The sequence below is a fragment of the Chiloscyllium plagiosum genome, unplaced genomic scaffold, assembly GCF_037043375.1.
Source record: "Chiloscyllium plagiosum isolate Xiang-an unplaced genomic scaffold, Cpla_swu_hap1 HiC_scaffold_2, whole genome shotgun sequence".
Lineage (NCBI taxonomy): Eukaryota > Metazoa > Chordata > Chondrichthyes > Orectolobiformes > Hemiscylliidae > Chiloscyllium > Chiloscyllium plagiosum.
Window position 1 is genome coordinate 56,371,395 of NW_028270140.1, and position 24,248 is coordinate 56,395,642.

General features: G+C 42.0%; 1 protein-coding gene across 3 annotated transcripts in view; it reads right to left on the minus strand.

Moving 5' to 3' along the window:
* The window catches only part of zdhhc21 (zDHHC palmitoyltransferase 21), a 146,732-nt gene that overhangs the window by 78,261 nt on the left and 44,223 nt on the right, over positions 1-24,248 (minus strand). For all 3 annotated transcript variants that reach the window (XM_043714352.2, XM_087996891.1, XM_087996890.1), the window contains exon 3: positions 22,095-22,193. In XM_043714352.2, the coding sequence (XP_043570287.1) occupies positions 22,095-22,193 (99 nt within the window). The remainder of the gene's footprint in view (positions 1-22,094; positions 22,194-24,248) is intronic.

Sequence of the window (24,248 nt, forward strand, 5' to 3'; positions counted from 1 at the left end):
TCCAAAAGCGGCCTAACCAATGTCCTGTACAGCTGCAACATGATCTTCCAATTCCTGCACTAAATGCACTGACCAATAAAGGCAAGCATGCCAAATGCCTTCTTCACTACACTATTTACTTGTGATGCCACTTTGCACTCCAAGGTCTCTTTGTTCAGTAACACTCCCCAGGACCTTACCATTCAGTGTACAAGTCCTGCCCCGATTTGCCTTTCCAAAATGCTGCAACTCATATTTAACTAAATTAAGCTCCATCTGCCACTCCTTAGCCCATCGTCCCATTTAATCAAGGTCCCATTGTACTCAGAAGTAACTTTCTCAGCACCAATTTGATGTCATCTGCAAACTTCCTATGTTCATAACCAAATAACTTATATAAATGACAAAAAGCAGAGGAGCCATCACCAATCCTTGTGGCATACCACTGGTCACAGGCCTCCAGTCTGAAAAACAATCCTCCACCACCACCCTCTGTCTCCAACCTTCGAGCTAGTTCTGTATCCAAATGGCTAGTTCTCACTGCATTCATGTGATCAATGGGTCTTTCTTTGTATGACAGGCAGTGATCAGTACTAGAGATCCACAGGAATTGGTACTAGGAATCCAGCTATTCATCATATATGTTAATGACTTAGAAGAGGGAATTAAATGTAATATTATAAAATTTGCAGATGACACTAAGTTGGGTGGAAGAATGAAGTGTGAGGACAATACAGAGAAATTGCAGTGTGATTTGGACAGGCTGAATAAGTGTGCAAATATGTAGCAGACAAAATGTAATGGACAAAAATGTGAGATTTTTGGTTGCAAAAATAGGAAGGCATCATTTATCATTTAAATGGCCAGAAACAGAGAGATGAATATTCATCAGGATGTCCTGGAGTACCAGTCACTGAAAGTAAGGGTGCAAGTGCAGCAGGCAGTAAAGAAAGCAAACTTTATGTTTGTCTTCATAGTCAAAGAATTCAACTATAGGAACAAGAATGTCTTGCTGCAATTAAACAGGCATTGGTGAGGCCACACCTGAAACAGTGTGTGCTGTTTTGGTCTCCTCATCTGAGGAAGGATGTTCCTGTTATAGAGGGAGTACAGTGAAGATTTACCAAATTGATTCCTGGAATGGAAGGGCTGACATATGAGGAGAGGTTGAGTCAGTTATATTGTATTCATTGGAGTTTAGAAGAATGATAGCGATCTCATGTAAACCTATAAAATTATAACTGACACAGGAAGGATCTCCATGATGGTAATTGAGTCCAGAACCAGGAGTCATAGCTTAAGGATAATGGGCTATCCTTGAGATCAGGACAAATTTCTTTCTTCAGAGAGTGGTCAGCCTGTGGAAGTCACTACCACAGAAAATGCTTGAGGCCAAAACATTATGTGTTTTTACGAGGAAGGTAGATACAGTTCTTGTGGCTAAAGGGATCAAGAGATATGGGGGAGTAAATGATTATGATATTGATCACTAACCATGATTGTAATGAGCAAAGGATCAAATGGCCTACACTTGCTCCTATTTTCTATATTTAGACATGTCATAACATACTTGAACCGGTTGGTTAAGAATATCATTAGGAGGGCTCTTGTGTTGTCCCTACCTCTGAACCAGGTAAACATGAGTTTAAGTCCCATTTGCTTCTAAAGTGTGTAATAACAGCTTGATTAAAAATATCTATAGATTATTTGACTGCTATCACCTCCATTTACCTAGAATTCAAGTGACTTGCACTGTTAATCTTCTTCTTAGGCAGTCCTTTGGGATTGAGGATGACATTTTTCCAGTGTTGTGGATTAATAAACAGTCTGATCTGAGATCGGCACACCCTGTCATTGGTAGGGCCGGGGGGGGGGGGGGGGGGGGGGGGGCGGTGGGTTGGCTGGTGAGATGAAGTCGGGGAAGTGATGCTTTGCATGGGCCTTCCACTGTTTGCAAGGGGTAAAGAGATTAATTGAAGAATAGGAATCCAGATATCAAGGTGTTCAGTCAATGAAACTTCCTGTTCTTTAAATTTAGAAAGGAAAAACAAAGATCTGCAGTCAAAAAGCAATCAGTACTTGATATATAGCTTGTTGGCATAAGTCTAAGAGTTATTATTATGGGCTTAATTGGCTGGACACCTTCATATTTTCTCAAACATCAGCCACTTTTAATGTAAATTTATGTTGATTGTTAGCAATTCCAAAGTCATAACTTGGAGGTGTCAGTGTTGGACTGGGGTGTACAAAGTTAAAAATCACGCAACACCAGGTTATAGTCTAACAGGTTTATTTGGAAGCATCAGCCTTCAGAGCGCTGCTCCTTCATCAAGTGGTTGTGGGATATAAGATTGTAGGACACTGAATTTATAGCAAAATTTACAGTGTGATGTGACTGAAATTATATATTAAAAAGATCTGGATTGTTTGTTAAGTCTCTCATCTTTTAGAATGACCATGTTCGTTTCAATTATTTCTTATGTAAATCCCAGAGCTTTTTTTAAAGTTATATTCTCAAGTGAACTTTAACCATAGGTGCCAAGTTACTTCAGATAATGCATTGAAGGTGTGAGGTGCCCTGTGTGAGGTTGTCTGTGCCCCAGTGTTCAGACTGATTCTAATCTAAAACAAGGATTTACAGAATCTTACATGGATTCATGCAGTTTTTGAGCAAAATAAAATGTAATTGTGAAAGTACAAATTCACCCCACAAACTTATATGTGTATGTACACATGTGGGTATGTGTGTGTGTGTGTGTGGGGGGGGAGGTATGAGTGTCTGTGGGAGACTGTGTGTATGTGTATGTGTGAGAGTGTGAGTGAAAAGGGGTATAGGTCTGTGAGAGGGTACATGGTACATTGGCGAGACTGAACAGAGGCTGCAGCAACGGATGAATGGACACTGCACAACAATCACTCGCTGGGAGTTTTCCCTCCCTGTCAGAGATCACTTTAGTGGGCCGGGACATTGCACCTTCGATCTTCAGGTGATCATCGTCCAAGGTGGACTTCAGGACAGGCGACAACGCAAAGTGGCCGAGCAGAGGCTGATAGCATGGGATGGCATCAACCAGGACCATGAGTTCATGTCACACTACAGGTGACCCCACTGCACTATTACACACACTCCAACACACTCATGCAGACCCTTTCTCATACACACACTTTCTCTCTTACGCTCACACATACACATCCACACTCACACCTACAAATGCACCCTCTCACAGAGTTATATGCCTTTACACTCACATTCACACACATACACACACTCTCTCACAGACACTCATAACCCCACACACACATACCCACATGTGTACATCCACATGTAAGTTTCTAGAGTGAATTTGTACTTGCAGAATTACATTTTATTTTCCTCAAAAACTGCATGAATCCATGTACAATTCTATAAATCCCTGGTTTAGATTAGAATCAGTGTGAACACTGGGGCACAGACAACCTCACACAGGGCACCTCACACCTGCAATGCATTATCTGAGCTGACATGGCACCTATTGTTAAAGTTCACTTGGGAATGTAACTTTTTTAAAAAAAAGCTCTGGGATTTACATATGAATGAACTGAAACGAACATGGTCATTCTAAAAGATGAGAGACTTAACAAATGATCCAGGTCTTTTTCAATATATAATTTTGGTTTCATCACACTTTACACTTTTGCTATAAATTCAGTGTCCTACGATCTTATATTCCACAACCACCTGATGAAGGAGCAGTGCTCTGAAAGCTAGTGCTTCCAAATAAACCTGTTGGACTATAACCTGACGTTGTGTGATTTTTAACCCAATTCCATATTGGTGGTGACCTCTCAAAATGGTTAAAAATCACACATCACCAGGTTATAGTCCAACAGGTTTAATTGGAAGCACACTAGCTTTCGAAGCGTTGCTCCTTCATCAGGTGATAGTGGAGGGCTCAATCCTAATGTCAAAATGGTGGCATGGTGGCTCAGTGATTAGCGCTGCTGGCTCACAGCGCTAGGGATGCAGGTTCAATCCCAACCTCAGACGACTGTTTGTGTGGAGTTTGCACACTCTCACTGTGTGTCTGTGTGAGTTTCCGCCGAGTGCCTCTGACTTCCTCCCACAGTCAAAAGATATGCAAGTTAGATGGATGGGCCATGCTAAATGTTTCAGTGCTGTACATCTCTATGACTCTAAATTGCTCACGTGTAGGTTAGGTGCATTATCCATGGGAAATGCATGGTTACAGTGAAAAGGTAGGGGGAATGAGTCTAAATGGGATGCGCTTTGGACGGTTAATCTGGACTCATTGGGCCGAATAGCCTGTTTCCATACTGTGGGGATTCTATGGCTCCAATAAGCTCCAACTTTTACTCAAACATAGAAAACCTGAGAGTCATGTTTTGCCTCTTTTGAATGTGCTGCTGCTCTGTGAGCTGTAGATATGTGGACAGCTCATAGACTAATCTTTTCATATTCATCATGTTATCTGGCACCACTTTTGGGGGCTAAACATGTAAAGATTGGGGCTCTGGTGCCATACTAGCTTAGGTACAGAACCCTTTTGTTCTAAAAACATTTTGACTAAAATGATGTCTAATGATTTCCCCAAACTACAGGGATCATTTACAGTGCTTGTGTTGGGTCCAATTTTCCATCTTACATGGGAGTGTACATTAAAGTGTACAAGTTAAAATATTTATATGTTGACATCTGAAGCTTTCTATTTCATCAATATTTACATTTAGCTAAAGCTTGGGGCATCCTTCATGGTTCAAGTTGTTATGGGAGCTAGAATTAAACTATGCATCACAGCACAGTGTCAAGAGTGACTTTAGATCTATGTTGAGTTTGCTTTTGTCTGTCAGCAGGCAGTAGGAGAGGTGAACCAAACAGTCTGACAGGACTTTCCTTTATCCTGTAGTTTGGGCTTAGAGACTTGACAAGGAGGCAAAGTCAAGAACAGTCCTCAGGTCTAAACTTCTTTGTAACATCACGCAAAATACTGCTATACATGGTAATTATAGAAATACCAGGTTCTGAATTATAATTACAGGTTAACTTACAGGCTTTATTTGCTCATGTCCACATGCTCAATCGATTGTTCTAAAGAACTTCTTCATGCTTCTTCTAGTGCCATTCTTCTAGACTGCTCTAGCTCTGTTTATGTGGTATGATTTATAATCGGCCATATGCAGGTCCGTGATATCATTGCAAGTCTGCTCCAGGGTCCTGACATAACAGATTTCATGAGTAAATTTAGTCTTACTGATCCTACAGAAAACAGTCACCTATTCTTATATCAAATGATCTTGTCCATCTGATGGGTAATGTTGAAATGACACTCACCATCACCATCTACTCTGAACCCTGATCATATGAATAATGAACATTTGTGCATAGAATAAGGTAATGATTTATATATGTGGAATCATACCTCCTAGTAATATTGAGAAAGGAGAAAATTGTCAGGGAAAATAAAAGTGACTTCATTACCAATGCAGCCCAATTTACGACACTGCAATATAAACATATCTATTTATCTACCAAACAAATATGATTACATTTGTACAATTGTTCTGTTTAATGTTATTTCGACATGTATTGCGCCTATCATACTCAGTAAATACATCATTTGTGGGTAATAAAAAGCAGAAAAAAGGGGGTTAAAGTCCTCTTCTCACAATAAAACATCTGATCACAGCCACTTACATACATACATTTACAGTCCGTGTGGGATGAGTTGGTTACGGAGACAGGCACTGAGGAAGCAAATGTGGCTGTGATAGCGGGTTTGTTTCAGGACATGGTTGAAGAGCTTCAGGGCTGAGAAAATGACCTGGGAGTTGCAGTGGGAGAGAGACTCCCTGAGATTCTTGTAGAGAGAGGAGGAAAACTTCTTCAAGGCAGGCATCCTTGCAAGAGGATTCGCAGTAGGGTTAAAATCAACGAGGTAAAAACAATGACTGCAGATGCTGGAAACCAGATTCTGGATCAGTGGTGCTGGAAGAGCACAGCAATTCAGGCAGCATCCGAGGACAGGCAAAATCATCTCATCCCACACAGACTCCGGACCACCTTTAAACCAGCAGAGTTCGGACCCGAACAGGACAAACAGTACAGACTACAGATTCAAAAACACCAGCAACGGTTCTCCATCAAGATCCTCCGCTCCACGCTTGCAGCAATGCGCCGGTACCTAACCTCTCTCAACAGTTTCCTCATTTCCCGTTCCCCCACCTCATCCTAGTTTCTAACCTCCAGCAATACGATCCCCTGACGTGTCTGGACTTGTCCGACCTGCCTAGCTCCTTTTCCACCTATCCACTCCACCCTCTCCTCCCTGACCTATCACCTTCATCTCCTTCCCCACTGACCTATTGTACTCTATGCTACTCTATCCCCACCCCCACCCTCCTCTAGCTTATCTCTCCACGCTTCAGTCTCTCTGCCTTTATTCCTGATGAAGGGCTTTTGCCCGAAACGTCGATTTTGCCTGTCCTCGGATGCTGCCTGAATTGCTGTGCTCTTCCAGCACCACTGATCCAGAAGGAGTCCAAGAGTAGAGCAGAGGTGTAGATAGGAAAATGGAGGTAAAGCCACAATCCAATTGAATGGCAAATCAGGAAGACAAATGGCCTACTCACACTTCTTTATTTCATACCCTCAAATAAAAAAAAACTTCAAAATACTCAAAACCAATTTCAATCTCTCTCCAACAGGACAATTTCAGTTTTAACCAGGGATTATCAGATGCATAGATTAGATGACATTAGATTTCCTCCAGTATGGAAACGGGTCCTTCAGCCCAACAAGTCCACACTGACCCTCCGAAGAGTAACCCACCTCGACTCATTCCCAAACCTATTGATCTACATTTACCCCTGACTAATATACCTAACACTATAGGCAATTTAGCATGGCTAATTCACCTAAGCTGCAATCTTTGGATTGTGAGAGGAAACTGGAGCACCCAGAGGAAACCCACGCAGACACAGGGAGAATGTGCAAACGCCACACAATCGCCCGAGACTGGAATCAAGCCTGGGTCCCTGGCGCTGTGAGGCAGCAGTACTAACCACTAAGCCACTGAGCCACTAAGCCACTCATCAGGAAATGCTTATGCCCGAAACATGAATTCTCCTGCTCCTCGAATGTTGTCTGACCTGCTGTGCTTTTCCAGCATCTGCAGTCCTCACTTTCGCCTATTGTCAGATGCATAGACTATTAACCCACTCTCAAGCAGGTCGAACACTGATATTTTTTAATGGATCTTCAGACCTCTTTTTTAAATTAGGTTTTGTTATTCATACAGACACCATGATTTTCAGGCTTTGTGAAACCCAATACGTAGAAGGACCTTAGATGAGTAGAATTCTCAGTTGCACAACCTTTTAAATCAGGAGCAGCAAAGTCCAATCCGCTAATCCCTCTGGATCCAACAGTCCAACAAATGACTACTACACCCATTCCCAGGTATGTCCAACTCATCTTTCCAAGCTCCAGCAAAGCTCCCCAACTAAGACTAGACATAATTAGAGGGAATGCTAGAGAAACTCAGGAGATCTGGGAGAATCTGTGCAGAGAGAAATAGAGATAACATTTTGAATCCAGTATGACTCTTCTTCAGAACTGAAAATGTGTTAATTTCTTTTGTATACTTTTACAGAGGCAGAGGGAGCAAGATCATAGATTGTGTAGAATCCAGTTCAAGAGACAGACATTGTCAATGGTGGTGAAGAAGAAAAAGAGATATAAAATGGACATAGCGTAAGGTGCGAAAGGAAGAGGATGGGTTCTCTTTACTAACAGCAAAGTAAACAAGACAAAGTTATGGGAAGAAGGGGAAACAGAATGTAAGAAAAATGGAGAACAGACATAATGCTATCAGTTTCTGAAGTTATTGAATTCAAATTTGAGAATTCAAAGCTGTAAAGTACAGAAGCAGAAAATTGGACATTGTTCCCTGGTCAACAGACCCAGGATTGAACTGTTGCCATGACGGCAAGGTGCTTTAGTGAAATGACAAGCAACTGTGAGATTGAGATCATTTCTGTGAAGAGACTGGAGGTGTTCTACAAAATGGCAACCAGTCTGCATTTGGTTTTGCCAATGCTTAGGAGAATACATTGTGAGCAGCAAATGCAGTAGACTAGGTTAAAAGAAGGATGTGGAATTCAGGTGGAACCATTAGATTAGATTAGATTACTTACAGAGTGGAAACAGGCCCTTCGGCCCAACAAGTCCACACTGCCCCGCCGAAGCGCAACCCATCCATACCTAACACTACGGGCAATTTAGCATGGCCAATTCACCTGACCTGCACATCTTTGGACTGAATTCTTGAATGTGTTCACATCTTTCCCATAAGGTGGTGTCCAGAAATATATATAATCCTGCATCTGTGGTCTCATAAGTGGCTTGTGTAAGTCCAATGTCACCACCCTGCTTTTGTACTCTATTATTATTCTATTACCCTATTATTGCCCAATTTATTAAAGCCCGAGACATTGTATGCTTTATTAACTGCTTTCTCCACCTGCTTTGCCACATCGGTACCCATGTCCCTCTGCTTCTCTATCCCATTTAGAACAGGTCCCATTATTTTATATTGTCTGTTTATGCTCTTCATACATGCAATGCCTCATATTCCTCTGCACTGAACTTCATCTGCCATCTATTTGCCCACTCACTGTCTTCCACACAATTTGCAATTATTCTGGTTTCACGTTATTTGCAAACTTTAAAACTGTCCTTTAAGTTAATATATGGCAGGAAAATGTCAAAAAGAAAAAGGAGGCATACATAAGATTTAGGAAACAGAACACATACAAAAATCTCAAAGAATACAAAGGTAGCAGAAGAGAACTCACACAAGGACTCAGGGAGACTAAAGGAGCCATGAAATGTCTTTGGCAAATAGGATTAAGGAAAATCCAAAAGTGTTTTATTCATATAAAAGAAGCAAGATGGTAGCTAGGGAAAGGGTAGCTCCACTCAAGGACAAAAGAGAGAATTTGTGCATGGAGCAGAGGAAGTAGATGAGGTCCTTAACAAATACTTTGCATCAGTATTCAAAAAGAAGACGGACATGGTGCATAGTGAGTCAAGAAGTATATGTTGATATTTTACGGAATGTCAGCATGAGAAAAGGAGATGGGTGTTTTGAAAAGCATTGAGGTAGACAAGTCCCCAGGCAGGAATCTATCCCTTAATGCTGAGGGATGCAGGTAAGGAAAGAAATATTTGTATCCTCTTTCATTACATGAGAGGTCTCAGAGGGCTGGAGAATAACCAGTTTTGTTCCTTTGATTAAGAAGGGCAACAGCGATAATGTGGGAAATTACAGGCCAGTGAACCGTACGTCAGTGGGAGGGAAATTATTGGAGAAGATTCTGAGGGACAGGATTTCCTCACATTTGGAAAAATATTAACTTATTAGTGATAGGTAGCATGCTCTGCATGGGACAGATCGTGTCTCACAAACACAATTAAGTTTTTTGAGTAAAGACGATTGATAATGGCAGGACGGTATATGTTGTCTGTATAGACTTTAATAGACAAGGTTCCTCATGGCAGGCTGATATAGAAGGTGAAGTCACATGGGTTCCTAGGTGAGTTACTCAGATGGATACAAAACTGGCTTAGTCATCGAAGACAAAGAGTAATGACGGAAGGGTTTTACCTGACTGGAAAACTGTGACCACTGATGTTTTGCATGCATCAGTACTGGGACATCTATTGTTTGTAATATATATAAATGATTTGGAGAAGAACATAAGTAGTCTGATTATTACATTAGTAAGTGACACAAAGACTGGGGAGCTGCAGATGGTGAGAAGGATTGCCAAAGGAAACAGTAGGATATAGGCTCAAGACTTGGGCAGAGAAATGGCAGACAGCGCTTAATCTGAACAATTTGAACAAATGTGAAGTGATGCATTTTGGAAGATCTAATGTAGGAGGGAAATATATAACAAATGGCAGGACACTTTGTAGTATCAATATACAGAGGGGTCTAGACTTACAGTCCACAGTTCCCTGAAAGTGGCAACATCGTCAAGAAAGAATATGGCATGCTTGCCTTAATCAGACAGGGCATAGAGTATAAAAGTTTGCAAATCATTAGATTAGATTAGATTACTTACAGTGTGGAAACAGGCCCTTCGACCCAACAAGTCCACACCGACCCTCCGAAGAGCAACCCACCCAGACCCATTTCCCTATATTTACCCTTCACCTAACACTACGGGCAATTTAGCATGGCCAATGCACCTAGCCTGCACATCTTTGGACTGTGGGAGGAAACTGGAGCAGCCGGAGGAAACTCACGCAGACATGGGGAGAATGTGCAAACTCCACACAGACAGTTGCCTGAGGTAGGTCTCTGGTGCTGTGAGGCAGCAGTGCTAACCACTGTGCCACCATGCCACCCTCAAAGCTAGACAACATTGTGTGGCGGCATGGTGGCTCAGTGGTAGCACTGCTGCCTCAAAGCTGTATAGAACTTTAGTCAGGCCACATTTAGATATTATGTGCAGTCTGATTGCTGCACTACCAGAAGGATATGGAGGCTTTGGAGAGGTTACAGGTTTACTGGGATAATCATAATAGAATAGAATCCTTACAGTGTGGAAACAGGCCCTTCAGCCCAAGTCCACACCGACCATCCGAAGAGTAACCTTCCCAGACCTATTCCTCTACGTATGCCCCTGATTGATGCATCTAACCTACACAACCCTGAACACTATGGGCAATTTAACACTGCTAATTCACCCAACCTGCACATCTTTGGATTGTGGGAGGAAACTGGAGCATCCAGAAGAAATCCACACAGACATGGGGAGAATGAGCAAAGTCCACACTGATAGTCACCCGAGGCTTGAATCAAACCCGGGTCCCTGGCGCTTTGAGGCAGCAGTGCTACCACTGCGCCATCATGCCGCCATACAGTGTTGCCTAGTTTTGAGGGTATTAGCTAATGAGGAGAAATTGGACAAACTTGGTTTGTTTTTCACTTGAACACTGGAGGATTGGGGGCGTGGGGGGGCAACCTGAAAGAAATTTACAAAATTATGCAAGGCAGACATAGAATGGAACATTAAAGTCTTTTTCCCAGGTAGAAATGTCAATTACTGGAGAACAGATTTAAAGTAAAAGAGGAAATTTAAAGAGGATGTGACAGGCATTTTTTTTTCATATAGAATCTGAAATGTATTGCCAGTGGAGGGTTTGAGGCAGATACAATAGCGATGTTTAAGAGGCATCTTGACAGATGTATGAGTAGGCAGGGAATCGAGGATTCAGGCCATGTAGAGACAAGAGATATGTATCCATGCAGCCTTGGTGGGCCAAAGGGCCTGTTTCTGTGCTATGCTATTCTTTGTTAAAAGCAAGAGTTCTAATATCAACTTCTAGAGAACTCCATGGCAAACCTTCCTTCACCCCAAAAACTATCCATTGACAATTACTGTCTGATTCCAATCATTCAGCTACTTTAATAGCATGCTGCTCTTATCCCTTATAGTCCATGATCTATAACTTTCCCTGCAAGTCTATGTTGAACATCTTCTAGAAATATATGTATACCACATCAACAGCATGACCTTCATCAACACTTTCTGTTACCTCTTCAAAAAATTCCAGCAAGTTAGTTAAAAATGATTTCCCCTTTTGAAATCCATGTTGACTCTTCCTAATCAATCCACATTTTTCCATGGGACTACTAATTCTTTCCCAAATAATTGTTTCTTGAAGCTTCCCCACCACTGAAGTTAAATTGACTACTCTCTAATTCTGGGCTTAACCCTACAACCTTTCTTGAATAGGGCCACCACGAACCTATCAAAATCACATCCTACCTTTGCCCACCTATTGCCATCCTACCTACCTTTCCCCTTGGCCCACCCTGCCTTCCCCTATTTATTCCTCAGCCTTCTTCCCCCTCCCCAATCCCGCTGAAGGATTATCCTGAAACATTGATTCTCTTGCCAACTTTAAACACCAAACTATCAATCCAATACTTCCTCCTTAACAAATTTGAATACTTCTCGTGACAGAGCTTCCTCCACTGTCACCATGTCTGAATTGCATCTACCACCTTGTTAAAGGCAAATTGGAAATATTAATCTGATACATTATACCTGCTGTCTGCATCCATGAGTACATTACTGTTCCAATTCTCAGATTCCAGCCTTGGTCACAGTAGCTATCAAGCCACACGTGCTCATTATCATCTGCCAGGGATGTTTTGGTTTTTCTAACATTTTACACATCCACATTGTGCAATCACTAATAACCTATTTACCAACTGTTTTTCTTATTTTGCATACCATTTCCCAGTAATTGGTCCTTTCACAAACTTTGCATTTGGTTCATACACAGGACACTTCCTTCTGGTTGTATACTCATGTAGTCATCCACACTTCTGACATATCAATCTGTTTGTCTGGTGGACATTCTTTTGCAGCTATTTCATTGCATCAACCCGGCTACCTTTCTCTTAACTAACTAAAGGGTAACTGATTAAATAGTCAGGTTGTTAATCGCTTTATTCATGCCTTCAGCTGTTTGTAACCACAGAATCACAGAATCCCTACAATGAAGAAAGAGGCCTTCCAGCCCATTGAGTCTGCATCAACCCTCTGAACAGAATCCCACCCTATCCCTATAACCCCACATTTACCATGGCTATGCCATGCAGCGGGCACACCCCTGAACACTATGGGGCAATTTAGCATGGGCCAATCTACCTGACCTGCACATGTCTGGACTGTGGGAAGAAATCAGAGCACCTGACAGAATCTCGTGCAAACATGAAGAGAACATGCAAACTCCACACAGACAGTCATCAAAGACCCTGGTTAAACCCTGGTCCCTGACAGTGTGAGACAACATTGCTAACCACAGTGCCACTATGCTACCCTTGTCTGCAATACTGAGAAGTTGGCTTTTCTAGTCAAATCCTTTTTACATGTTAAGAGCGTGAAGAATCCCAAATTAGCTAATTTGCTAGCCTTTCATTGGTTTCCTTGAACTATTTTTCAATTGTTTGGTAGTGCAGATTGTAAACATTGCTAAAGAGGAATGTCATGTCAAAATTTTTCATATTGCACTCATCAGGACTGAAAGGTAAGAAACCGAGGCAAAAAATTATACAGCATGAGAAGAAGTGCTGATTGATTGGACTATGATTTGAATCAAGACGCAGCAAGGACTGATAACTGTCAATCTTAACTAACTTTCAACTCAGGCAAACTGACTCTGATTCCAGACACATATTCCCCTCCCTGTTTTGTCTGCCTTCTGCCAGGACTGTTCCCTTTACAACACCCTTGTCCACTCTTCCTTCACTCCCAACACTGCTCCACAGCACCTTCCCCTGCAACTATCGAAGGTGTAACACCTCCCTCTTCTGTCTCTTAGGGCTCAAGTATACCTTCCAGGTGAAGCAGTACTTTACCTGCACTTCTCACAATCCGGTCTACTGCATTCGCTGCTCAGGATGTGTCCTACTCTACGTTGGGGAAGTGAGGCATAGACTGGGTGACTATTTCGCAGAACATCCACATTCTGTCTGCAAAAAAGACCTTGAGCTTCCAGGTGCTTGCTACTTTTACATGCCAACATGTTCTCTGGCCAACATCTCTGTCTCAGGCTTGCTGCAGTGTTCCAGCAAAGCTCAGCACAAGCTGGAAGAACAACACCTCATTTTATATTTGGGGACCCTGCAGCCCTCCAGACTCAATATCGAGTTCAATAATATTAGGGCCTAATTTCTCTGATGTCCTTGCCCCCCATCCCACACACCAGGGTGTATTATCAGTCTGCCATTACAGACCACCTATTGTTAGCCACTAACAGTCTTCATTAACAGCTATTCATTCTACTAGCCAGGAGCTATCCACACCTTTGTCAATCCAACTGTTCTTCTCTCTTTGGGCTCTATGGCACCTGTCGTTTACTCCTTACCCTCTCTCCCGACGCTATCTTCTGCATATAAGCTGACATTTTCCAAGCTACCATCAGTTCTGAGGACCTGAAACATTAACTCTGATTTCTGTTCATAGATGCTGCCAGAACTGCTGAGCTTTCCTAGTAACTTCTGTTTCTGTTTCTGATTGGTATTGCCATGGGTAGGCAACAGAAATCGTCTGTGGTGTGAACTTACCAGCAGGGGTGCTTTACCTGACATTCTTCACATCCACTTTCCAGCCCTTTCCCCATTACCCTTGATTCCCCTACTAACCAACAATCTATCACAGCTTTAAATATACGAAGGACTCTGCTCCCACAAGCTCTCTCTGGCAAGAGTTCCAAAGACTCACAATCTCTTCACAATTCCTCCTTATCGCAGTCTTAAATTGGCATCCCTTTATTCTGAGACTATGTCCTCTGGTTCCAGACTCTCACATGAGGGAAAACAATTTTTTCAGCATTTACCTTGACAAGCCCTTTAAGAAACCTATGTTTCTTAATGCAATGACCTCTCATTCTTCTAATCTCCAATCAGTAAAATCTCAACCTGTTTAATCTTTGTTCAGAAGACAATCCCTCCACAATGGGGATCATCCTAGTGAACGTTCTCTGATATGCCTCTAATGATATCTTTCATTAGAGGGGACCAAAACTGCTCACAAACTCCGGATGTGGTCTCACCAGCAGCTTTTACAGTTGCAGTAAGATTTCCTAACTCTTAGTACAAACCCCTTGATTTCAGTCCCAACAGTCCATTGGCATTTCTGGTTACCTGTTGTACTTAGGTGTTAGCTTTCTGTGTTTTGTTTTGCACAAGTACTCCCAAGTCCCTTTAGGTTGACGTTTTCAGCAGTTTTTCTTCATTTAAGTACTATACTGATGAACAACTTCATATTTACACCCATTATCCTCCACTTGCCAACTTTTTGCCCACTGTCTTAACCTATGAATTTCTCTCTATAAACTATCTGCATCCCTCTTGCAACTTGCCTTTCCCCTAATTCTTTGTGTTTCTCTGCAAATTTGGCTACAGTACATATGCTTCCTTCCTCCAAATCATTAATATACATACATCCTAAACATTTATGGTCTTCGTACTGATTCTTCTCTGTACTTTCAAGTGATTGAGGCACAGTGTAGTATAAGATCTTTTTATCTTCATGCGATGTCTCTGCTAAGTAACTTTTCCGTGGCATGGACCTCTGAAGCCTGTCCATCAGCATCTTCTGGAAATGGAAGTCAATGCGTTGGCACACCGATCAGCGTGCCCAGAACCTCTGGGTGGCTGCATGGCCATGTGACCCCACAACTTAGAGAGAACACTGTCCTCAACTATCCAACCACATGGCATCAATGTCGATTTCACCAGTTTCCTCATCTCCCCTCACCTCATTCCAGATCCAACCCTCCAACTCAGCACCGCCCTCTTGAACTGTCCTACCTGTCCATCCTTCCCACCTATCCGCTCCACCCTCCACTCTGACCTATCACCATCACCCCCCACCTGCATCTTCCTATTGCCTTCCCAGCTATCTTCCCCCAGCGCCACACCCTCTCCTATTTATCTCTCAGCCTCTTTCCCCTCCCCCCTCAACCCACACATTCCTATTGTAGGACTTATGCCTGAAAAGTCAATTCTCCTGCTCCTCAGATGCTGCCTGACCTGCTGTGCTTTTCCAGTGTCACACTTTTCAACTCTGATGTCCAGCATCTGCAGTCCTCACTTTCTCCTATCCACTGTCCTCAACTTGACCTCCCTAAAAAATTACATTCTTTTGTGTTGCCTTTTTTAGTAAATACTGTTGTTATGGCAAGTTGAATATTTGCAGTTGATCCGAAGGAGGAAATTCTGTTGCCAGGTTCAAGTTATTTTAGTTGGTCGTGACAAATTACAAGTGTAATTCAACTTCAGATTCTGAAGTGTCACACACCCAAAGTGAATCTCTAATTAGCTCCACCAGAGTTAGTGGCTTTCTTCAACGAATTTATAATAGTTTTAGGGTATCAGTGAGTTATACAAAACAGAATTCTTCTAAAAGCACTTGATTTTCCACATTCTTGGTGACCGAAGCTAGGGTAAATAATTGAATGAAAGCAGAATCATTATGCAGCTGAAAAAAATTGACATATAATTTTAATGTTCAGTGTTAGGAAAAGTTAACTGAAATTATATTGGAAAAGTCTATGTACCACAAAATTATCTAATCAAAGTCATTTGACATCTACTGAAAGTGAATGTTATAAGGTATCCTTTTGAAGCTTCTGAACTGAATGACAACACTATTATCCTCGAGTCTTCTGTCCATTATTCAGATCAAAAGAACAAAAGAGAAGCGCAGCACAGGAACAGGCCCTTTGGCCTTTCATTCCTCTGCTGATCATCATGTCATAACTAAATGAAAAAAAAAAATTTCCGCCCTTATTCAGTCCATATCCCTCTATTCCCTTCCTATTCACGTAACCATCCAGATGCCTCTTAAATATCATCAACATGCCTGCTTCCACCACCACTTCTGGGGTGCGTTCCAGCTCCTCCCTTTCTCCGTGTGAAAATCTTCCCTCATATATCTCCCTTAAACTTTCTCCCTCACCTTGAACCAGTGCCCCCTTATAATTGAAAGGTCAACACTGGGAAAAAACATCTGAATATTTATCTTATCTCTGTCTAACATAATTTTGTAAATCTCTATCAGATCTCCTCTCAGCTGCTAACATTCCAGTGAATACAATCCTAGTCTTTTTAACCTTTCCTCATAGCCAATGCCCTTCAGACTAGGCAACATCCTGGTCAACCTCTCCAAAGTTTCCATGTCCTTTTGGTAGTGTAGCAACCAAAACTAAATGAATGGCTCAGGTACAGGCAGCTTGGATCAAGGGAATCTCTGGAGGTATATGCGGACTATAGGAGTTTACTGAAGAAGGAAACCAGGGTGAAAATGGGGCACGAGACAGCCCTGGCTGAGAAGATAAGGTGAATCTGAAGACGTTATTTAAGTATATCATAGGAAAAAGAATATTTCGAGACAAAAAAAGCCCCTTTTTGCAAGTGAGGTCCTGGAAGACTGGAGCTGAAAATGTGTTGCTGGTAAAGCACAGCAGGTCAGGCAGCATCCAAGGAACAGGAGAATCGACGTTTCGGGCATAAGCCCTTTATCAGGAAACGTCGATTCTCCTCTTCCTTGGATGCTGCCTGACCTGCTGTGCTTTACCAGCAACACATTTTCAGCTCTGATCTCCAGCATCTGCAGTCCTCACTTTCTCCTGGAAGACTGGAGGGTAGTGAATGTTGTGCCAATATTCAAGAAGGGCTGCAAGGAAAAGTCTGGGAACTACACAACAGTAAGCTTAACAACTGCAGTGAGTAAGTTACTTGAGAGGATTCTGAGGGATAAGATACACTTGCATTTGGAAAGACAGGGTTTGATTAGGAGTAATCAGCATAGCTTTGCGAGTGGGGATCATGCCTCACAAATTTGTCCGAGTTCTTTGATGAAGTGACCGGGAAGGTCAACAAGGGCAGGGTGGTAAACGTAGGCTATATGGATTTCAGTAAAGCCTTTGATAAGGTTTCACATAGTAGGCTGTTCTAGGAAGATTAGATCGCATGGAATCCAGGATAAGCTGGCAAATTGGATACAAAATTGGCTTGATGGTAGGAAGCAGAAAGTAATAGTGGAAGGATCATTGTCGAACTGGAGGCCTGCGACTTGTGGAATACCTCAGGGTTTGGTGCTGAGCCAATTTCTGTTTGTTATCCATATCAATGATTTGGATGAGACTGTACAAGGCATTGTACTAAGTTTGCAGATGACACTAAAATAGGTGGTATTGTGGACAGTGAAGAAGATTATCAGAAATTTCAGCAGGATCTTGATCAGCTGGGGAAGTGGACCAAGGAATGGCAAATGGAGTTTAATATAGAAAGTGTGAGAACTTGCATTTTGAAAAGTCAAATCAAGGTTGGAGTTTCATTGCAAATGGTAGGGCCTTAAGTAGTGTAGTGGAACAGAGGGATTTTGGGGTCCAGGCACATGCTGCTCTGAAAGTGGAGTCACAGGCAGATAAGAAGGCTTTTGGCACACTGACCTTTATCAGGCAGGCCATGAGTATAGAAGTTGGGAAGTTAAGTGCATTTGTACAAGACGTTGGTGAGAATGCACTTGGAGAATTGTATTCAGTTTTGGTCACCTTGTTGTGGGAAGGGTGTTTTTAAACTGCATTGTTATTAAAGTGAAGAACAAATTTACAAGGCTGGTGCCTAGACTCAATGGTCTGAATTATAGGGAGAGATTGGACAAGCTAGGACTTTTTTCTGAGGTGGATCCTCAGATAGAGGTGTACAATATCATTCGAGGCATGGATAAGGTGAATGCACTCAGTCTTTTCCCAGGGTTGGGCAATCGAGGATGAGAGGAGTTCAGTTTAAGGGGAAAGAATAAAAGGGAACCCGAGGGGCAACTTTTTTACACAGAGGATGGTACGCATATGGAATGAGCTACCAGTGGAACTGGTTGAGGCAGGTACATTAACAACATTTAAAATGCATTTGGATGAATACATGAATAGGAAAGAATTAGAAGGATATGGGCCAAGTGCAGGGAACTGGGGTTAGTGTGGACGGACATTTTGGTTAGCAAGGACCAGTTTGGGCCAAAGGGCCTGTCTCTGTGCTGTCGGACTCTATGACTCTACTCTTTTCCTTGCTACCCGCTTTCTTCTAATATATGCATAAAAATTGGGATTCTCCTTGACTGTTTACTGAAGACATTTCATGGCTCCTTTTAGCCTTCCTAATTCCACACTTAAGTTCCATTCTCATATCTCTATTCTCCTCAAGGGCTTTGTCACAGTTTGTAGCTGCCGAGACCAATTGTATGCTTCCTTTCTCCTTTTGACTAAGATTACAATTTCCCTTGTCATCCATGGTTTCTGAATCCTGCCACTCCTATTCTTCAGTTTTACAGGGACATGCATGTCCTGCACTTTAATCAACTGGTCCTTAAAGCCTCCCACATGACAGACATAGATTTGCCCTCAAATAACTGCGCCCAATCAACATTCTCCAGTTCCTGTCCAATTTGTATATAATTAGCCCTTGCCAAATTAAGCATACTCACCTGAGGGAAACTCTTGACTAATGATGACTTGAAATCTTACTGAGGTATAGTCACTAAGCCCAAAGTGCTCTCTGGACGATCAACTTGACTGACTTTGTCTAGTTCCACACTTAACTCTCTGGTCATAGTACTTGCATATTCTCTAATGGCCTCCCTTCCTGTCACTGGACAGTTACTTCTGCAATACCCAAAGATCCAGCCTTGACTTCCTTATCCAATACATACTGCCTGCAGGGGAAAGCATCTGTAAACATGAGGCTAACTTTTACTTCTAAGCAGATGGCACTCAACACTTTCTCTACATCATCATGATTTCTATACACTATAGGCCACGAACAGTCTGAGACATGTCGGCAAATTTCAGAGATTTGTAAAATAAAAGTCGATTTCAACCTCTCAAATTTAACTGGTCTCTTCATCGTGTGAAATGTTGACAGGGAGTGAATTCTTGAAATGCATCCATGAGACTTTTTAAGGTATATGTGGAAGACAGCATGAGAGAGATGTCCCTGAACTTAATTTTAGGTCATGAAGCCATGCAAGAGATTGAAGTATCAGCAGAGGACTATTTTGCAGACAGCAATCAGACTTGTATTAGGTTCAAGAATGTTATGGAAAAGGACAAGGATGGGTAACATCCTAGTACCCTTTCCAAAGCATCCACATCCTTTTAGCAGTGCTGTGACCAGAACTGTATGCAATATTCCAAGTGTAGCCTAACTAAAGTTCTGTAAAGCTGTAGTATAACTTGTCTATTCTTATATTCAATGTCTGTTCCAATGACGGCCTTTTTTACAACCTTATCTACCTGCTCTGCACCTTCAGTGATATGTGGACCTGCATGCCCAGATTGCTCTGACTGCTAAGACTTCTGCCATATATTGAAATAAGTTAGCATGTACAGTGGAGATTTTGAGTGGTCTAGTAGGCTTAAAAGTAAATAACTCTCCAGGGCCAAATGAAATACCTCACATTGTTGAGTGAGGCAAGAGAAAGATATAATAGGAGCATTGTCAATAACTGTAATTCCTCCTCCAGAAGAAATTTCAGATGACTGGAGGACAGCTATTATGGTGTCATTATTTAAGAAGGGAGCAAGAAATAAGCCAAAAAACTGCAACTTAGTCAGTCTAACCTCAGTAGTGAGGAAACTATTGGAAGAAATCATGAGGGACAAAATTAAATTGCACTTGAAGAGGCACATGAAGGTGCCACATGGTAGATCAACATGTACCTTCTCCTAGTTCTTTTCCTCAATCTCTCTCCCCCAACCTCCACCAACCCCATTCACCACTGGTCATGCCAGGCATCTCCAATTTTTGGCTGACAGGCCGGGCTTTAGTGGCTCACCTTTCCATGTTTAATTGAATGGCTTTGGGCCTAATTGGGTGAGCCATGTGGTTCAGACTCACGTATCTTTATTAGTTGAAACATAGAGTTTAAGAGCAAGGAGATTATTTTGTATAAAAAGTTGGTTGGCCACAGCTAGAATATTGTATACAGTTCTAGAATTCAAAATATAGGAAGCGTGTGATTGCAATAGCGAGGATGTAGAGAAGATATACCAGGAGAGTTCTAGTTATAAAGAGAGAGATTAGATAGACTAGTGTTGTCTTCAGTGAAGCATGGAAGTCTAAGGGGGACATGATTGAGATGTATAAAATTAGATAGGATAGATGGGAAGAAACGTTTCCCTTGGTGGAGGAATCAATGACCAGGGCATAGATTTAAGGTCAGGACAGAAAGTTTAGAAGAGATAAGAGGAAAACCTTTTTCACACAGAAGGGTGTGGGAATCTGGAACTCTCTGCCTGTAAGTTTGTCAGAGGCATAAACCTACATAATATTGAAGATGATGTGCATTTGCAATGCCAATGCAAACGAGGTTATGTGCCTAGTGGTGGAAAATAAAAAGGTTAAGTGGTTGTTTTTTTGATTGGTGCAGACTTTCTAGGCCAAAGGGCCTATCTCTCTGCTCTAAATCTCTTTGACACAGTGATGATACCACGAGCAGGTCTCTTAACGATACACTGATCTCGAGACACAATACAACAGGCCAGAAAATTCCAAAGTGAAAACAGTACATTGTGAGAACAAATTCTTTTCATTCTCACTTCATCACTGAAAGTCGCCTTCATCAAACAAAAGGATATTTAATTTCTCCATTTCCATTTCTTGCTTTACGTTCTCAAGCTTTCCTTTCCTGCCTATTGTTGCTGCATTTCAGATTCCTAATATTTTAACAGTACCCAGCTTATGTATATGCCTCAGAAAGATCCAGTTGGGAAATAAAAATAAGATTCAACATTAACAATGTCAATTAAAGCAGGCTATTAGACTAGGACTGAGAACAAAAAAAAACGACAGGAAATAAAATTCAACATTCTAAGCCCACAAGATTAGCTTATCACACTTTTTTGCGATTTCCCAACACCTCAAGTGGCATATTTCTGAACAGAACCGTAGTCAAACTAATTAACTTTTCTATTAAAAAGCTGTATTATTCTCAGAATGTGAACATGATGAAAGAGTAATAAGATGAGGGAAGATGATCAAACGCTCTTTTCCTAATCTTTCTAAAATCGGATCACTCATTTTGACATTACCTTTTCAAATATCATTCACAATTTCTGCTTAAAATGTCAATATTATTTTATTTTTGAGCTAAAACACAAAAGATGAAAATAAAGTCACTTCAATCTCTACATTTAACCTGTAACCACAGAATCTCCAGCATCACAAATCACATCACAGTGCACTATTTACACAACACACCCATGTCAGACTGTTCCACACTCCTACTCAAGTATCAAATGATGAAGGAATAAAACTGCAAGGCAAAGACAATTACTTCAAGGCATTTTTCTGACATAAGGGCTTGGGGAAAGGGTGGGGACAGTGGAGGAAGATGCAAGTACACATGAATACACAACAGTGAGTTCAAAGCAATGTTCCACCTAGATTACAATACATTGTGCAAAATGTGCGCAAGTTGACTAGATCACTGGACAGGATAACGTGGAACTACATTCCATGTCCTACCTGAATATGGTATGTCCGGGTCTTGTGGTAACTGCCCTGGGTCAGCAAAGGACGCTCTCACTAATGAGGTGATGCAGCACAATGACACCATGTAATAAACTAAAAAAGAAGATTACTTGTTTCAAAAATGTTTTGACTATTGTTTGAATTTTTATATATTAGACATTTTGAGCTTGTAATTTACCCATTAAGATTTCACTGTAATAACTCTACAGGCCAGTTTCCCATCACCAAGTCACATTTTATTTACACATTGGGATATCCTTGACACTGATCCAGCTCCCTCAGAGCCAGCTCTCAGAGTGAACACTCTGATCTCTGACACTCCTGTTCTTTCTTTTAAACTTTTTTTTTGAATCTCCTGCTTATATGTTGTTTTTGTTACTCCCCGAAATGAATATATTCTGAATCCCTTGTTTGTACATTTTTGTGATCTTCACACTGCTGCTGCTGCTGCTGCTGCTGCTGCTGCTGCTGCAGCAGCAGCAGCAGCAGCAGCAGCAGCAGCAGCACAGCCATGGTGGTTATTTTTCCCCACAGCTCCCATGCGGTGTGTGTAAGTGCAGGGACTCAGTGAAAATACCATGTGCAAAACCTTTTATTCAATATGCCCAACACCAGGAAAACAACCATGTGGCCAGGAAACCAATGACAAGTAAAAGAATAAAGTTTTGCAATTAACAGTCAATCATCATTGATTGCTGCATTCTCTGCCTCCACCAATCAGGGCCCACTTGCCAACCTGCATAAGTTCTGATGACACTCGTTCTTTTTTCCTTCCCGTCACCAAGTCACTGTTTATTTACTTGTGCACAGAACACTGGCTCTGGCCAACCAGCTCAGAGTCAGAACTGAGGAGATTCAATCACCTGGTTTTTTTCTGTTTCTTTTTTCCTTTGTCTTAATGCCTTGCAATCACTTGTTCAGAGATGTTGTTACACACCTCTGGAGGACACTCCTTATCTGTCAACTGCGGCTGCCTGATTAGACCAGATTAACAGCCCCAATCAAGGAAATTTGATTTTATTTAATTTGATTTATTGTCACGTGTACTTCGTACAAATACTCTCCAACACCATCTTAAAACACAGAAAATAAACCAAATCTCAGAATATAAAGCCAGAAAATTAAAACAATAAAGTTCATCTTAACGTCTTATGTCAATAAGTGCTTTGGAACCGCTCCCACTTCCAGCTCAGCCCTTGATCTGGCTGGGCTTCTCCTCTCTGATGCCTCAAATCTCTGCTGCTAAATCAACTAAACTGTTGCAAGTGCACTATGTCACGTGGCCACTGGGAGAAAGAGTCACAAATCTCTGGTGACATCCTGCCTCAACCCACCCCAACATCATGAGTTCACACCCTGGAGCATCTTGGAAGAAGTTCATTCTCTTTTTCAGGCTGTAAAGGCATTGAGGCAGCAACATCTGATATGTCCATCTCAGACTCTGAGCTATCTTCAAAGCTTGACGGATAGGGAGAATACATGGGTTCCAGAACAGTCAGAAAGGCTGCCAAAGAGCCGGGCAGGTTTTGATCCATGTCGAGAGTGTGGTGCTGGAAAAACACAGCCAGTCAGGCAGCATCCGAGAAGCAGGAGAATCAACGTTTCGGGCATAAGCCCTTCATCAGGAATGAGGCTTGTTGATCAGGGCTGAGAAATAAATAGGAGGGGGTGGGGGTTTGGGAGGTAGCAGGGAAAGTGATAGATAGGGAGAAGGTGACAGATCAGGGGGGCAGTGATGGACAGGTCCGAGTTGAAGGTTTGGGACTGGGATAATGTGGAGGGAGGGGAAATGAGGAAGCTGTTGAAATCCACAATTATCCCATGTAGTTGCAGGGTCCTGAGACGGAATATGAAGCTCGGGGGTGGACGCAGACCGGAACCTGCATGCTGATGTCAGAGTGGGAGGGTGCGTTGAAGTGTTCAGGCGGTGGGGTTGGTGGATGCAGATGTCCCAGAGATATTCTCTGAAACAATCCGCAAGCAGGCGTCCTGTCTTCCCAATGTAGAGGAACCCACACTGGGTGCAACGGATGTTGTAGATAATATTGGTATAGGTGCGGGTGAATTTCTGATTGATGTGGAAGGATCCCTTGGGGCCTTGGATAGAGGTGAGGGGAGTGATGTGGGCACAGGTTTTGCACTTCCTGC